General features: G+C 38.7%; 1 protein-coding gene across 20 annotated transcripts in view; it reads right to left on the reverse strand.

Annotated features, from left to right (window-relative positions):
- Positions 1-17,774, reverse strand: part of LOC129720818 (uncharacterized) — a 149,998-nt gene that overhangs the window by 129,380 nt on the left and 2,844 nt on the right. For 7 of the 20 annotated variants that reach the window (XM_055672608.1, XM_055672612.1, XM_055672605.1 and 4 more), the window contains exon 2: positions 6,061-6,718. In XM_055672608.1, the coding sequence (XP_055528583.1) occupies positions 6,061-6,355 (295 nt within the window). In that variant the 5' untranslated portion in view covers positions 6,356-6,718. Of the gene's footprint in view, positions 1-6,060; positions 6,920-17,774 lie in introns of all 20 variants that reach the window. The other 13 variants (XM_055672597.1, XM_055672595.1, XM_055672596.1 and 10 more) reach the window with 7 other exon arrangements.

Below are 17,774 nucleotides of genomic sequence, written 5' to 3' on the forward strand. Positions count from 1 at the left end.
GGTAGGAAATTTTGCAAATTTTTATTCATTGAGGTTAAGTAGGGTAAAACGGCGCTTGAAATGATATGTCCAGACCTCTTTGCCATATATTGTGACCATACGTTCTGAAGTACTCTTAGTGTAGAATAATACTACAAATTTTCAGAAAAATCCATCATGTCTAGCAGGAGTTATTGCACTTTTTAGAATTTGGACGTTTCTGGACATATCATTTTCAAGGGCCGTTTCACCTCACTAACTCTAAATAAAAAAAAATTTGCAAAACTTCCTACCTTCAACAGACAAACAAACGCTGAAAATTTCAGTTCAATCGGAGAACATCAAAACAACGTCCCTCAGAAAGGTGGTTGCGGCTCTCGCGAACTGGCTCTTAAAAAGATTTAAAATTAGCCTTCCGTCTGTGGACAAGCCCTATATAAGTTGTCCATGAGAAATGTGGACGGCCCCTTAGGAAAAAATGTAAAGGAAATACCAAAATAAGCATTATAGGAACCAAACTTCAGAGCTGGTTGGAACTATATGGTTCGAGTCAACGAAAATTAGGAAAGAACTTGAACTCCCGATGACAAATAGACGAGATGCACAGATACGTAATGATGGTAAATTAACTTTTCCTGTAGCGGACAACTTGCCACTCAATCTATGCGAAAACTTCATTTTTGGAAAATTTCCATCGGAAAACATCTTATCCAGCCAATCGCCATCAGAATCACGAGAAACATTAATGAATTTCGTATTAGGTTAAGAGAAATTAAGTTAATCTGACGAGTGGTCCACTATAGGAAAGGGGTCCACTGTAGGTTAATTCACCTTAAATCGGAATTTATAAATGATTATGGTACAGATTAGCTGGGGTAAATCAACCTACCGTTGACCTCTATATTTAATTAACCGATAGTGGACCACCCGTCTGATTAATTTCATTAATCTTAACATAAATCAGGATTAAGCAGTAATTCAGGTTTACTGGATAAGATATTTCCCGATGAAATTTTTCTGAAAATTCCTCAAGCTTTCGCATAAATTTTGTTAATCTAGTGGGTGGTCTACTATAGGGAAGAGGCCCACTATAACATAGGGGTCCACTATAGTGAACCACTTTCCTATGGTGAACCAATGGTGGAAAACCCATCGATACACATCTTAGGGTATATTAACCTATAGTGGACCACTTTCCTATAGTGGTCCACCCGCCAGATTAACTCAAATTATGCGAAAACTCGAACGATTCTCAGAAAACTTCCATTGGGAAATATGTTCTCCGGCCAAACTGCATCACAAACCATTATAAATTCCGATTTATGTTGGGAGAAATTGAGTTGATCTGACGAGTTGTCCACTTTAGGTGAATAAAATAAAGGGGTCCATTATGGGTTAATTTACCCTATTGTTTGGGTGAGCCAATGCAGTCAGATTAGCTCAATTTATACAAAAGCTCGAGGTATTACCAGAAAAATTCCATCGGAAAGCATCTTATCAAACTGTTATGCGAAAAAATCAAGAGAAATATTTGTTAATTCAAAATTATATCAAGAGAATAAACAGGGTTTTGTGAGGGTGGTCCACTGAAGGAAGTGGTCCATGTAAGGTAGTTCTACCCTACAAATGTTTCTCGTGAATCTGATGCAGATTAGCTGGATAAGATGTGTCCCAATAGAGGTTTTGTCGAAGTTGCGTTAATCTAATTGGTCGTCCACTAAAGGACGTGATACATCCAAGGTAGTTTCACCCTAAATGCCAATTTATATAAAGATAATAAACAGTTTTTGTAAGTGTGGTTCACTGAAGGAAGTAGTCCATCGGAGGTAGGATGGAACTACGTTGGCTGGACCACTTTTTTAGTAAGCCTCCCTGACAAAAAACTGTTTTTTTTTTTAAATAGCGTAAAACCGATTAACCGAATTTATGCGGATCAATCAATCTTATCAAAAGAACTAACAGTTTTTCGTCAGCGTGGTCCACTGAAGGAAGTGGTCTATCCAAGGTAGTTTTCACCTAAATTTGAATTTACAAATGTTTCTCTCGATTCTCATGCAGATTTGCAGGATAAGATGTTTCCCGATGGAAGTTTTCTGGAAATCCCTCGAGTTTTCACACCAATTGAGTTGATCTGATCCACTAAAGAACCTAGTTCATCCAGAGTAGTTTTACCCTAGTTCTATTTGTGTTTTACTAATGTGGGGTAAAACTATGTAGGGGAAAACTCGAGGAATTTCCAGAAAACTTCCATCGAGGAACATCTTATCCAGGTAATCTGCATTAGATTTGCAAGAAACACTTGCAAATTCCAGCTCATATCAAGAGCTTATCAGTTTTTTGTCAGGGTGGTCACTGAAGAAGTGTTCCATCCAAGGTAGTTCTACCCTTTATTAACTTATCAGAACGAAGAAATTACACTTGAAAAAAAAGAATCACTATAGCTCCGTTCGTTTCTCCGTTTGCTTACGGCAGAACATCGTTAAGTCTCTGAAGACTTGACGCACCTTCGAGGCGGCTGTTCATAAATTCATAGAACGATTATAAAGCTATAATCCTACACTTGTTTCCAGTTCAAGTTCTAGTGCAATTTTTTTTTTTTGCTTTTATCGACCAGTGGTCAACACAGGTTTTGCCTCAGAGCTCAAACTAAAAAACCTGCAAAATTTTTAAAAACATTGATATCAAACTAATTGCCTTGAAGCCTTTTGGGAAAAAAATTCAAGTTTGTCTCCATCTAGAAGGTATGTAATTTTGAGTTGGGCTCGCCTTACAAATCTTCGCAATGAATTGAATAAGGAATTACTTGCTCCTCTGGAATATTCCCGGAGAATTGATTTATCTTTTTACCTTCGATTGGCAGTAGGCAAGCTCCTGGGATTCATTTCAAGTCGCATTTGAGCTCAGCTGTTCCTCAGTTTGATATTGGGTTTCTTAAGTGTTATCGAATGTGATCTTGGGAAGTGTTTTTCTATGATCAAACTAAGTGTTTCTTGAGAATTTGTGATGTGAATGTCATGTGTCATTCTCAGTCTACCTAAACATTTGGAGTGTTTTTTAGACAGGGATTTTTGCAGAGGAACACGTCCTGATTGGATAACTTCCGTGGTATGCAGTATGAGTGTAATAAGATTCGAATTGGTTTTCAGCTCATCTTCAGTCTGGATGTCTTTCTCAAAAAGAGGTTTGTCGATCTAGTAGTTTACTGTAATGAAGGTTACATTTAGTTTTTCTCAGGGTCTCAGCAAGTTTGCTGTGGAAATTCTTTGAAGAGGATTTGCTTGTGATTTGATGATGGGACTTCATTAAACACATGTCGATTTGTTATTTTATCAGAAAGTTTGTTGCTAGACATAGTTATATCCAAAACTTCCTGACGTATCTAAAAATCTTTCTCCTACTGTAATTGATATGCAAACAGTTTAATAAGCTTTCAACGAATTTCCTATATTGATATTTACATTTGAATAATAAAACAGAAAATTGACACAATCTAACCTCCGTTTAGTTGACAAACGAACACATAAATAAATTATATCGGTTAACATCCACGGTCGAACAGGGTGACCGTTCTTCGTGCAAAGAGCAGCATAAATAAGCCCAAGCATGTTAGGTTTGAAATCGACGGTTTTCTCGATAACTATTTCCACCGCTGCTGCATGAGTTTGCGAACGTTCAAAACATGCATTCGCTGTGATGACTGACACGATAACCTAAACCGCTTTAAGCTGCTGCTGTTACTACTACTATTCATGTTCCCAACGTCGAATATATAGAGCACACCAGCTGGATGCATACCAATGTCAAGCATTCGGTTCAGCGTGGATTAACATTCCGTTGGTGATGGGGAACGTGAGCGCCGGTGCAGTGGTGAGATGACAAGCACTAGACTACAATGCAGATGACATTTGCATGTTGAGAACGCGAGAGACAGAAGGGAGAAAGAGTACGCGTTTTAGAAACGAAAATATTGCCGACAGATATGACTGTCTAACGCTCGACAGGGCGAATATTAACATTGCTCGATTTCCGCCGTTACGCTCTCAGGGTAAACCGTTTGGAAACGAGCGGAAATGATGGGAAGCCAAAGAAGAATATGACGGAAAGGAATGTAATTCACGGTACAAAGAATATCGATTTTGTGCCACAGTTGCGTGACTGTTTAATCATAAATTTACCTCTGTTTGCGGACGATGGAATATCCGACATTGAAGGCGATTTTCTAGATTTCGTTTCTGTGTATGAATAATGTAAAAAATGTGTTGATAATCTCATTTTTTCTGAAACCACTGCGTCCCTATCGTAAATTAATTTCACGCGAAAATTACCATCAGTCGGGGACAGGCTGCGCATTTTAACCGATGGCATAATCGTGTATTTTGCTACCTTTCGTGCTGTCGTTCCAGTCTAAACATTTCCAAACTATACAACCGTTGACACTTGCGTTGGTTATTATATCCTTTCAATGTTTTGTGATGTTCGTTCGGCATTGTGGAACTAAAACCACAAACATCCACGGCAGCCGTAGAATGTACATCATGATACAACAAAGATCGTCAAATAGCGGTTGGCCGCAGGATGTTATTAAGCGTTGCTTAGGTATACTGTGGATTTTTATGTTCCGCTGGATTCTGTTCATAGCTTGTGAGTGGCACATGGTATTAAAAATTTGTGGTATTTGGTTTCCTGTTCTAGCATTAGCTCGCTTGAGGAAAACCAACAGTAGCTTTCAAAACCGGGAAGAACTCAGTTTATTTGGGGCTCTATTTCAGAAGACGAGTCGAAAATCACTTTGTTAGAAAATTCGTGACTCAACCAAAATTTAATCGACTTCCTTACTACGGCATTTCACTTGACTCGACAGCGACTGGAAACGAATCAAGTTACTTAACTGCTACCCTGTTTTGAGATTTTATTTTTATAAAATTGGAAAGCTCAAAAATGCTTTGATCAATTATGGTTGAGAGCTGATCCCGAAAATGACTTCAGTTTTTAATATATTCTGAAAAAATATTTTTTCCTACTGAGTAAAAATAAAAAAAAATATCAAAAATATTAAAATTGTTAAAAATTCACGAATTGTTAAAAATGTTCAAAGCATTAAATATGTTAAAAATACTGGAAGAGGTAAAAATGTAAAAAATGCCTAAAATATGAAATGTCCAAAGTTGAACGAAGCGACCCACAATTGCACATTTGTGGGTCGCGACAATTTTGCACACAATTTGAGCCTGCCATATCTTTAACTTTTTTCGAGACTTTCGCACAAAAACTGTACGGCTGTATTTTAATTGTCAGAAAAGCAGAAAATAACAATTTTTTCCCAGTTGTAATCCGTCGAATGATGTCATTCCAGAATATTCCAAAATACCGTTTCACTACTATGAGACTGTATAAAACATCAACGCATAACTACAGCAGTGCACAATCAGAACGTCTAATAAACTGTGCGCGGCGTGAAGAAAGGTCGTATAATGCTGTCGATGTCTATTGAAGGATGCTTTTGCATGCAATGTTCATAAGGCTGTGCAACTAAAGCTTTTTCTTTTCTAATAAGTCTTCTCAACTAGGTCTTTCACTGATGTCGCATCCCGATTGTAAGAGTCTAACAAGAAATGATCTAAAAAAGTTAATCGTAAGATGGAAAATAATTTTTGCAACGCGTTTCGCGCACAAAAAAATGCGAAAAAAAAATTTGATTGATATCGTTGCAGAAAAAAATTCTCCTTTCGACTCATGCAATCGGGATGCCACATTATGCTATTATGAATTACTAATGATCCGGTGAGCAGAAAGAAACACAGCATGAGAAAAGATGCATAATGAGCTGAGCAGGGCTTTGAAAATACCGACCTCGTTTACATTGACTACAAACACTCTACCATATACAGCAATAGAAATACTAACGATAGGAACGGTTACTCATTCTCTAGTGGTTCAGTTGAAGGTGCTATCTGAGGAGATAGTGTGTTGTACTGAGTGCTGATGAACACACGGGTAGTGAAGAAGAGTTTTTTTGTTTCAATCGAGCGAGAGAATAACAAGGGGAATCCATCTATTTCTATATAGCTAGCTCTACGTTACCGTTAGTATTATTGTTCTGACCGGCATGTTTGTAGGCGATCGAATCCGGGTGCGGATGGGGATTACCGGTGGACACCTTTCCGCCGGGTCCCAGCGAGGGCGGTGGTATCGGCTTCTGGTAGTTGTTGTTGTCCGTCTGTATGGCAGACAGCGGAATCGCCAGACAATTGTTTCCCGGTGCCTGCAGACAATCCTGCTCCGATTTCGGTAACGGTGAGTAGGCAATGATGGAACCGCGGCCTGATGATGGGCTGATACGATTGTACCGGCCACCACCGGACAGCTTGTCACTCATCTTTGCCACTGGTCCCGTGGGGTAACGTAAACTGTGCCACCGACTTTGACCTCGCGGATAATAATTTCCGCGATAGCAGCGCCGACCGTCTCTGTGCTACCGGTTGCCAACTTCCCAGCGGTAGCAGCAGAAAATTGCATTCTCTCACTCGGTGGGGGTTTGAGTGTTTTTCCTCCTGCCGCCGGGTTGGCACCGCCTGTCGCTCGCCACCGCGTGAGAGAAAGCGCGGAGATTACGAAATAACTTTCGACTGCATTTTCTCTTCCTAGGTTTTGTTTTCTGTTAGTGTGTTTTTTTTTTTCTTTTCTTCTTAAAACCTCCCGCTTGACATTGCTTGTTGTACACTTGATCGGGTCATTAACTCTGCAATTTCAAGACTAGAAGTGATGCACAGCGCTCGAGGGCGTTACACAGATTTTCATTACCGTCAGCAGCATGACTGGGTGGTAAATTTAGTGATTGCTACCGTCACAGCAATCGTAAACACATTGCAACATCGTGAGATTCTTTAAAACTATTTTGGCTATGGGATAGAATTACTGACTATCTTTTTCTTAACGCTAACTGTAATAGAATACAGAATACCATAGACGTATGCTTAATGCATGCACCCTTCTAGTAAATTCAACTTAGAGTCATTTTCGAATTCGTGCGGTTGTTTTTTTTTTATATGACTTAGATTTCTACGAAACTCCTGAAACGCCTATTTACCAATATTTTTATTTGTTAGTGGTCTGATAAACTCCAATGTTTTTGAATTAACTGTTTTTTCAAATTCAAATTTATTTTTCCCAGATTACTAACCGGATGCTTCGATGAACGTTTTTCTACTAAGTTTTTAGAATCGTCAATATTTATTCTGTTGAATTTTTCACACTATTTTTATATTTGTTGAATTTTTTATCTATTTTATCCATTGTATTTTTTTGCTCTTAGCTTTTTCATGTCTAAGATATATTTTTCTATCGTCCTAATCTTTACGCACTGCCGTGATATGACAAAGTGACGTAAGTGCCACTTTCTCAAAAATGAGTTTTTCATGCCAATTTGTTCATTATTCGAAGACCTATCTTTCGGTATCTTCCTTTTCGTTGTTACTTATTCGAACGTTGCATAAAATCAAAAAAACAAAGTGACGTTGGCACACATTTTCATACAAAAGTGACGAAGAATTCTTTCGTTTTTGGGCCGTACTGAAAAACTGATCACTTGGATCTACGTCACAATGTCATCTCACCGCAGCGCAGGTAACCATTCTTCATGGCTATTTAATCTCCTTCCCAATAACCCGAAACATGGTGCAATGCACTACCGCATAATTTACTACCTAACATCAAATAGAAGAATTTTTAAGAATTGTTCGCTTTAAATTGTTCGTGTGTGTGTGTGTGTGTGTGTTAGCTATAGCAAATAAAAGTAGCTTACCGCTATGTTTTTTACTAGTGCTCATATGCACTGATGAAGACTATATTTTGGAGTTCACCTCGTACGTACCTGTGGACAAGTAAATTCAATATTTACTATTGAAGTTGATAGTAGAATTTAATAGATTTTGTTCTTTCTTCCGATATTTAATTTTTTTTGGGTTTTTGGCTATTAGTTCCCCTGACAATTTTGAAAGATTTTTTTTTGTTTATCTCATGTAGATTCCATTTTAAAATATGTTTTTGTAATTAATTTTAGTACCTTGCTTACTTTATTTGTAATTTTTTCCGATTGCTGAATTTCTAAACTTCTATGAAAATTTTTATCAATTTTAGCTCTCAAAAGCACATTCTTTGCTTTCTACTAAAAACTCCTCACGTTACTGTTACAATCCGAGATACAATTCAAAATAGGTTTATTTCACATTGTTACTGACCACATATTACCCACTCTAAAAACTGAAACTATTCCAAGCGAATATATCTGAGGATTTCTATAGTTGAAATAAGTACCGATTTATCGGTGTCAATTCTTGCGATACCATTTCTGTTTCTAAAGTTACTACTTGTGGAAGATGCTAACGTAAACAGATGTAACCATGAAAGTTGTAAAATTTTCTCTTGAATATGCTACTTTTGCATATAAGCACGCTCATTCTGTGAAAGGCGCTTCTCAGTTTGGTGCTTGGTCACGAAGAGAGTTTGCCCAATACTTCGATTTTTTCTTGTTGTTCAAATTCTAGCTTAATGGTGTTTTTGGAAGGAATGCTTAACTTTTGTTGGTTACATTTTACATGAAACCGTTATTCTAAGGAACCGTTAGGACCACAATACATACGTTTTTGACAGAAACCGCACATCTCCAATATTTTTTTTCACAAAGTTGTAGCTTATTTTAACTTTTTTCTCGATAATTTCAAAAACTTGTGCGAGTGCAACAAACTGTTAAAGGTTCCATATCAGGGTACGGCAAGCATAACTTATAGTAGTTTTTTAAATTGCTTCACAGGTTTTTTAAGATTTCTATGGATTATTGGTTTTGCTTTCGTTTTCAAAGCATGAAATACTTTGGAAGCTTTCGAACCGAATCAGTTTAAACGAAATTTCAAGTATCTATAATTGCTAAGCTTGATTCAAATTTTAATTGTTAGGTGATGTCATAGGACATCAACAGCGGGGAATGGGCTTAGTATTTTTTTTGAAATAGTATACACAAGCGTAGATTGTTAATAATTCCGTCATTTTGTTTTATATTATATCACTTTTTTTCTGTACGTTTTTATTTGATTGTTCATCAATGCAAAGCTATGTTTATATGAAAATGTTTATTAAAACAATTTCCTCGCAAAAAGAGGAAAAGATGCATGGTTGTTTTTGAAAATATCAACATTTTACTATGTTTTACATATATATTTTTTCTTATTTCACAATAACTGAGATTGGCTGAAACTACAAGAAACAGAAACGTTTATGTATTATATTTTGTTGAATATATCGTATATTTGATTCCTTTAAATTTCATTTTTTGGTAGGTATAAAAATTATAGGTAGGTATTTTTATCCAGTAGGTAGGTATATCCCAGTCAATTGCTATACGTGTCCCCTTGCAAAATACAATGACCACTATTGTTGAGTGATCAGGTACCTGCACCGACACACTCCCAGTCTGGTGAAATATGGTTTATGAAGCCAATCACCTTCCCAGGATTTAAAGACCAAATCTCTTTGGGCTGTAAACAGCCACTGCCAAGAAACACTGATCTGCGTTTAAATAATGCACAGCAGATGTTCCGATGTCTCGCTTTCCATATTACAAAAGCGACAGATATCATCCTGAACCCGGCCAATGTTCTTTAAATGGTATCTACTCGGACAGTGCCCCGTTACTAAGCCGACGTATGTAAAAAGAGCTCTTTTGTTGAGCTCTAGGAGCTTTTTCGAATGATTCTCGTTTGGGGTGATAAATCTTTTAGATTGGGAACACTTTTTGACATCAAACCAATTGGTTATCACCTTTTGTTCCTCCCAGCGTTTAAGCTCCATTTTCACTGCACAGTTTGATATACCGCAGAAAGGTTCTGGGCTGATAAACTGTGAGTTAGATCCTTGTTTTTCAAGTTCGTCTGCCTTTTCATTCCCACCAATGCCACAATGTCCTGTTACCCAATACAAATTTACTGAGTTTGTTTGACATAGCTGTCGCAATGTGAGAATACATTCCCAGACAATCTTGGATGTACATTTATAAGCATCAAGTGCTTTCAGTGCTGCTTGACTGTCAGAGAAAATACAAATATTTGCATGTATGTATTTCCTAGTCAGACATACATTCGCACATTCAAGGATTGCAAAAATCTCTGCTTGAAACACTGTTGGCCAGTGTCCCATTGCCACTAAAATATTAATTCCAGGGCCGAAGATTCCTGCACCAGTTTTGGTACCTATTTTTGAGCCATCTGTGAAAAATATCGTTGAATCGGGACGGACATCAGGAACTCCGGCTTCCCAGTCTGCACGCGACGTTTCGCATACCTTGTAGGGAATATCATGGTTATCCTGAGGTGCCATCCAGTCTCCATTCATACTCATCACTGGCCCTCTTTTGAAAAAGTCCAGTATTGTCAGGTGACCCACAAGATAGGTAGGTATAAAAAATATGGTAAATATATAAAAAAAAAATAATTGTTCACTTTGAAGTATATTCTTGAAAGTCGAATAAAAAATACATAGTATTTTTTCGGGAATGTCCCCAATAATTGAAGAGTTAGTTTAAGTTGCGATGGTGAGTCAGTTAAATGCAGCGAGTAGGGCAATAAATACTATTCACTTCTCAGTTTTGTAGCATAAAATTTCATTCATTGATATTTATTCGGATTGTTCAACTTTCAACGGTCTACCAGATATTGTTTTTAACTCCAAGACGATGACAACCGTTCTGCAACCGTTATCTTTTAACTCACACAGACGGACCATCTACGTCTTCTGGTGGAATACCACAGTCTTTAGCACACTCTATCTGTTTACTGTCTCCCGTTTGAAGCAACATTTCACCGACGGTACTGTGTAAGTTTTGAGGCTCATCCGTTGATACTAATTTCAAAAGATAAAGCAAATAAGTGTATCTCAGTATTTATTTTTGTCAAAAATTGTCCTCCATTACTTAACAAAACCTGCACTAGCTGTTTGTAAGTGTTTGGTTGGTAAACGGGTGGACAGAGCGTACCAGCAGTACAATCTGTACTAGTTGATATAAAACAGACCCCATTGTGGTCCAGAGCAGCAACTGCCCAGCAACTCTTATCCCTACCTCCACAGGATACCATCTGGGATACGAGCAACCAAGCAAAGATCGCCTAACCGGTGGGAACTTGGTTATATGCTGACAGGGAAGGGGGAGCTGCTCTCCTTGGAAAGCAACTTGCCGAGCGTCTGTTTAGCTTCTTCATGCACGACACCAGAAGTTTCTATAAAGTGGTGAACGGAATCAGAAACCTGATGGTGCCAGTTGCCACGACAGAGGAGGAAACCTGATATCTGATGAGACACTGGTGGCCATGCGATGGAAGCAACATTCCGAGGTGCTGTTGAACGGCGAAGAGATGAGAGCCGTCGACAGAAACAGGAGAGAAATTAAGGAGGACGAACAAGCTGTGGATCCGCCAAGCTTGGACGAGATTAGGGAAACTTGTTTGACCCGTGGATAACTGCTCATTTAAATTCTAAAAAAATTGTATGGATCGTGAACATTTCACGTTCGCGGTACTATTATCTTGAAGTCTCACATACATACTCCCTAATCCCTGATGCCGGGTCCGTATATACCGGATCCCGTTAGGGGTCCCATTTTCGAGCCATTCGTATAAAAACTAACGATGCCAGGTGGAAGATTAGGCCCTCCATTGTTCCACATAGAGCGGTTTGTTTCCATCACTCTATACGGAATATCCATGTTGGTCGTAACGTCCATCCAATCGGAGACTGTAGTTAATAGCGGAGTTAGTTTGAACTCCCTAAGTATGTGTAGGTGGCCGATTTGGTCCCCTTCGAGTATAGTTTTGCTCCTTTGCAACCTTAGAGCGCCAAGCACGGCTTCCTTTTTCACATAAAGATGTAGAGGCAGTAGGTAGAGCATTGCTTCCATGGCTGTAGTAGGAGTTGTTCGCTTAGCGCTGGTAACCGAAAGACATGCAAGTCTTTGAACTTTTTTGAGTTTGGCTTGCGCAGTCACTTCGTTCACCTTAGGCCACCACACAAGGGCAGCACAGGTGATTCTTGGTCGGGCAATGGTCTTGTAAGACCAGAGTGCGAAGTCTGGTTTCAGTCCCCAGGTCTTACCGAACAGAATTCTGCAGGCCCAGATCGCCGAAATCGCTTTCTTAGCGGCATGATCCATTTGTGCAGACCAGTTCAGTTTCTTATACAGAATAATTCCGAGGTATATGACTTCGTTGCTGAAACCCAGTCTAACTCCATTCAGTGTTGAAGGAGTGATGGAGATCTTCCTTCGTCTACTGAATGGAATTAGGACTGTTTTTAAGTGGTTTATGTTCAGATCCTCCTGTAAACACCATAACGTGGTGGCATCCACAGCCGCTTGCATTCGGCTCGTCAGAGTTGCGTCATCTTTACCTCTGACGATGAGGACGATGTCATCAGCATATCCAATGACCTCGTATCCAAGCTGTGAAAGCTTATTGAGAAGTGTGTCGACAACTAGTGACCGTAACAAGGGCGAGAGAACTCCTCCTTGCATGCATCCCTTGATCACTGACATTGTTACAGACGAATCTATCAATGTTGCTGTGATCACTCTGCTAGAGAGCATTGCGTGATCCAGCTCCTTGAAGTGTGGTCGATTCCCTTATGTTATCGAAGGCCTTTTCAATATCAAGAAAGGCACATAGCGCCGTCTCCTGATAACTCAGGGACTTTTCAATCAACGTCACTAAGCTGTGAAGAGCAGTTTCTTTTGACTTGCCGCTTTGATAGGCATGTTGGTTCCTATTCAGCGGGGAGTCTTTAAGAAACTCATGACGGATATATTTATCCATTATTTTCTCCATCGACTTGAGAAGTGATGAAGTCAGACTTATGGGTCTGAAAGTCTTAGGTAGGGTTTTATCCTTTCACCTTCAGCCAGTTATCCGGAATATGGCCCAGTATAAAGCTGGCTCTGAAGAGGTTTATGAGCTCGGACATGATAGCTGCGGCTGATTTTTGTAAAAAGATGGGTAGTATGCCGTCTGGACCAGGAGACTTCATAGGGAAGGTGGAGAGCGTGGAAGTTCGTCGAGTCTTGGTATTGAGATTGTGATAGATGGGGATAACTATAAGGTAGTCGACGAATTTGTGTAACTTGGTACTCTCGTAACATGTGACAACGACGTTAGCGACGTGAAGGGACCGATAGCAGGACTAAACAGGACCTTTTACGGCTTACGTAGCCAGTTAATCGCGCAGTATGCTTGTGTGCACGAAATTTACGCTCTACAGGACGCTGATTCTTTCGGTGATTCGAAGGCCGACGGGCGAGCGCTTGGAATCTTCGAGCTTAGGATCCTGCCTTCAATATCTGACGGAAAACTGGAGTATGGAGTATGGCACATGTGCATGAACCACGAGGTGTACCAAGTACAGCAACATGCGAATATCATTAAGTGGATAAAATACGGCAGGTTACAATGGGCTGGCACGAATGTCGGAGGAGCCACCAGCGAAGATAATATTCAGCAGAGAGCCCGCCTGAGGTCGACGACTTCGTGGTAGATCCCGTACTCGTTAGACGCCCTATCGGCGGATGTTAGAGGCGATTAGAGAAGACTAGCCCGAGTTCGGATGATGCGGAGACGTATACGCCCTGATGACGAGAAAACATATCTTCGAAACGTTGGCATAGACGAAAAAGAACATGTTTGAAAACAACTCGTGATTAAACTTGCTATCATAAAACCAAATTGCCAGTTATTGCTAGATTCGAACGAATATTTAACCTAAAATATAAATTTTTCACGGATGTTTTTATTTTTATTATGACATTTTTCAAATATACAATAACTGCGTCTCCATTTGGAAAAGCTCCTTACAGTTTTGTTTTTTTTTTTTTTTTTGAAGGAGTAAGTTGTTATCTAGCATGAGCATGAGCATGAGCATGATTGACCGCCCGCGGTTGCTACTCCGTTATTGCCAGATCAGCTGTAATTACACAGAGAACCAACAGATGATGCTTGGGACCAACATGCATCCTCAATGTGTAAAAACTGGCGACCTTAATCTTTAAGTTAGGCGATACCAGCGCCGGCCGCATCCGAATGCAGGTCAAAGAAGGAGTTTTTATAGGAAAATGTTGACGTGATACTCGCTTTATTGGAAGCCGAGAACACCTCTGCACTTCGACGAGAAATCACTGGGATTTTGGAGAAAGGGTAAGGTATACAGCAGGGTTAGTTTTGGTAAACGATTCGCTGATTTCGAGTGTCGCGTTCTTTAGAACAAATGTCGCGCCTTCATTACATCCGCCACGATATTCATAATGGGATTCGAACTTATTCAGTTTGACCATGTAACACCGCAACAACAAATTGTACGCAAGGATACTGGAACTTTAACCAATTTGAAACAACTCAAACGATCGCATATCTTCTCGTAGGTGATCCTCTTTATACCGAAAACTATTGCGCGTTGTTGATATATATCTGTAGATCATACGATCACATGAAAGGTATCGACGCGGAGTCTCTAGGGGTTTGGTCAACCGGACAATTCTACCTAACAAATCGACTAATGACGTCTCTCGTATACACTTCGTCTGTTTTAAAAATAGACGATACGATCAGTCGAAAAAAACACTTGAAAAATGGAATATAACAATGTTGCGCGCTTATTACGGAAACGAACCATGGGTATCTTTCTTGCCGAACACCGCGATCCTCTCCGAACGACGCGCGCGAAGTAGCCTTTGCCACTCGTAGCAATCAGCTAGTTGTCAATCCCGAGAAAGCAAACATACTATCGTACTATCGAGAAAGCAAATGCACGTCGACCGACGCGATTCTTTTAAAGGTATACATCGCGTGTTCGTTAATTACGATATTTGTCGACCAAACGAAATCTTCGGCTAAACGGCCACAGTGAGACATGAACAACTATCTGGGTATACCCCGCAAAATCACTACATTCCGTAAACGTTCATACAAGCAAAACTTTCCTAAGCCGGGACCGCGGTTTATACCGATGCATTATGCACGACTGCTCTATTTCCTTTCGGGGACACGACATTTCACGCCGATTTTCTCTTAGTTGTCAAGGCGAATGTTGCCTATTAAATAGAAAAATTGGCAAAGTTTCATGCATACAAAGCATTAAAAATTTTAAAAATGCAGTTATCCATATTAAGTAATATTTAGTCTTAAGTGTGGTAACAAAATGCCGAACTAGTCATAATTAGAACATAGTAAATAAAACATCTGCCCAAAAGCTAGAAAATTCGAAAAAGTGAAGCATAAGATTTCAGCTATTATCACGCACCATACTCCCAGCTTCCACAAACCACATCAATGCTCTTTGGGTGAGAACATATTTTGCTGATTAAACCCTGCTTGAAGCACTGAGCGTACAAAACCGGGACAGGTTCCAGGTATACGACTATGTTGATATTGATTTGGTTTTACTCAAATGCATCAAAAATTGCCCTTTTTTCTACACAAAACAATATTGATATCAATGTATTATTCAATCTGGAACCGTAAACTGGGGTGACTTTGATCACTTTTTTGATTGTATCTCAAATATTTTCAGAATATACTGAAAACAATATTCTTTGATATTTTTAAAATAAGTACTGGCATGCATTGAAAAAGATTCAGTCACTACTTCAAAAGTTTAGCAACAATTTTGCTGTTTTTAAATATGCTCTAAAAATTTCACACCAATAATCATTCCGGGGTGACTTTGATCGCTTCATTGTTTTGATGAATTTGGAGTAACACTTTGCTACTTTCACTAAATTGAACAGCCTTAATCGACTTAAACGAGTTTATAAATATGGAAAGCAATTTGGGGGCCATTCACATTCTACGTGAACAGTTTATAATGGCGAATGTCCAAGATTCATAAAAATTTTTTAGAATATATATGAATGATTATTCACTGAGAGAGAAGGTGGTCTAAAATCGCCAAAAACTAGTCCACGAGGAATATGACTTATGAAATTGTCCAAATTTGCATGTTACTTCACGTCTTGGGTTTTTGTTAAGAAGAAATATGTAATACGCTGTGGAGAAAATTGGGACTCAACATTGCCTTCGGGGAAAAACTTGCAAAAATAACAATAAAATGTATTGTTATAATATTTGTTTATCTTAAGAACTAATCTGGGAACAAAATAAAAACACTTTACGTATTCAATCAAAGAAATAGTTATCGGTTTCCGTTATACTCTACTAAATTTTTTGGAAATAAATATTGAAATTCAGTCCGCAAATATATATTTCGACTGTGACGTATAGTCTTCCTCAGTGCTTATGTGGACTGGTCCGACATAAGCACTGAGGAAGACTGTACGTCACAGTCGAAATATATATTTGCGGACTGAATTTCAATTTTTATTTCCAAAAAATTTAGTAGAGTATAACGGAAACCGATAACTATTTCTTTGATTGATCTCAATCACTCTGCTAAGACGCTCGTTATAGATTTTCTAGATTTGACTTTACGTATTGCAACTTGTTGTTTTGAATCTGCTTGAACCGATTGTTAGTATGCAACAAAAATCACCAAAAATACACTTTATTTTCAAATAATATTTTAGCATGAAAAACACTCTTTAAATAGCAGGAAATGCATGAATAGTAGTAATGCGAACATATATCCACACAATCAGTGAAGATTACGACAAATCCCAAGCACTACGAGCGCTTTTTTACCACATTTTCAGAAAAGAGGTATAGTGATCAAAGTCACTCCGGTGATCAAAGTCACCCCAGTTTACGGTACCTACTTATCTGAGTGATCATATATTTTTCAAGCAATCCACTATGATTGCTCTTCTTGCTCGCAGTATAGCAACGTCGACGTGTTTGAAGGAGAAAGTTGTTATCTAAAACTAAAACTTTGTGTTGGCTCCAAAATTATTTTTGTCATTATTACCTAGTTACTCGGCTCCTAAAATGTAGATGTCCGTTAACACAAAGAACTTTGTTTACTGAGTCGAGTACCTATTACCGAAAAAAATTTTAACGCCAAAACGGTTTGTTTGATCAGGATAGTCTCTTCGGCAAAGTTGTTGATAATAATTTTTTCCATGAAATCTAGGGAAACCGCTCCTTCTTCCATCTCAACACCTATATTCATGAAAATAGAAGCGGTTCCTCTATACTGTAAAAAATTGAAAAAAAAAATTCTTTTGAAAAATTTTACGTTTTTAAATTTTTATTTCTGCAAGTTCAAACAACCTTCTACACACAAACAAGGTTCAAAAGTTCCTAAATCTTGATGAATGCCATCAAACAACTGCCAAAACCCGCGCCAGACAGCTCCACAAAAACCTGTAGACGAAAAGTAGTTGCTGTGAGATAGACGATAAAACGTATGTCAAAGCTGACTTCGAACAACTACCAGGGCTGGCGTTTTTCGCTGGAAAGGATAAGTTTAAAGTGGATGATCGTTTTGAGGAGGAGAAAGAGTCCAAATTCGCTACCAAGTATATGATTTGAAAGGCTATCTGCACCTGTAGCAAGCGAAGTAAAGTTTTCGTCACAAAAGGAACCAAAAAATGGTCGATTAAAAATGTCGAATTGCTTCTACGACGCAAGTTTATTGGTTGCTATTGGTTTTGACCATGCGTAAGTATTTAGTCATTGAGTAGCAAATTAAATTCAATTAATGCTGGTTGATCTGCTGAACCACTTCAAATACTTAGATGTTTGTATTGAGGGATTTTCGTTTAAAGTGTTTGAGCTTGAAGTTTGAACGACCACATATATCGTAGTTGCTCCTCC

This window comes from Wyeomyia smithii, chromosome 2 (genome assembly GCF_029784165.1).
Source record: "Wyeomyia smithii strain HCP4-BCI-WySm-NY-G18 chromosome 2, ASM2978416v1, whole genome shotgun sequence".
Taxonomy (NCBI): Eukaryota; Metazoa; Arthropoda; class Insecta; order Diptera; family Culicidae; genus Wyeomyia; species Wyeomyia smithii.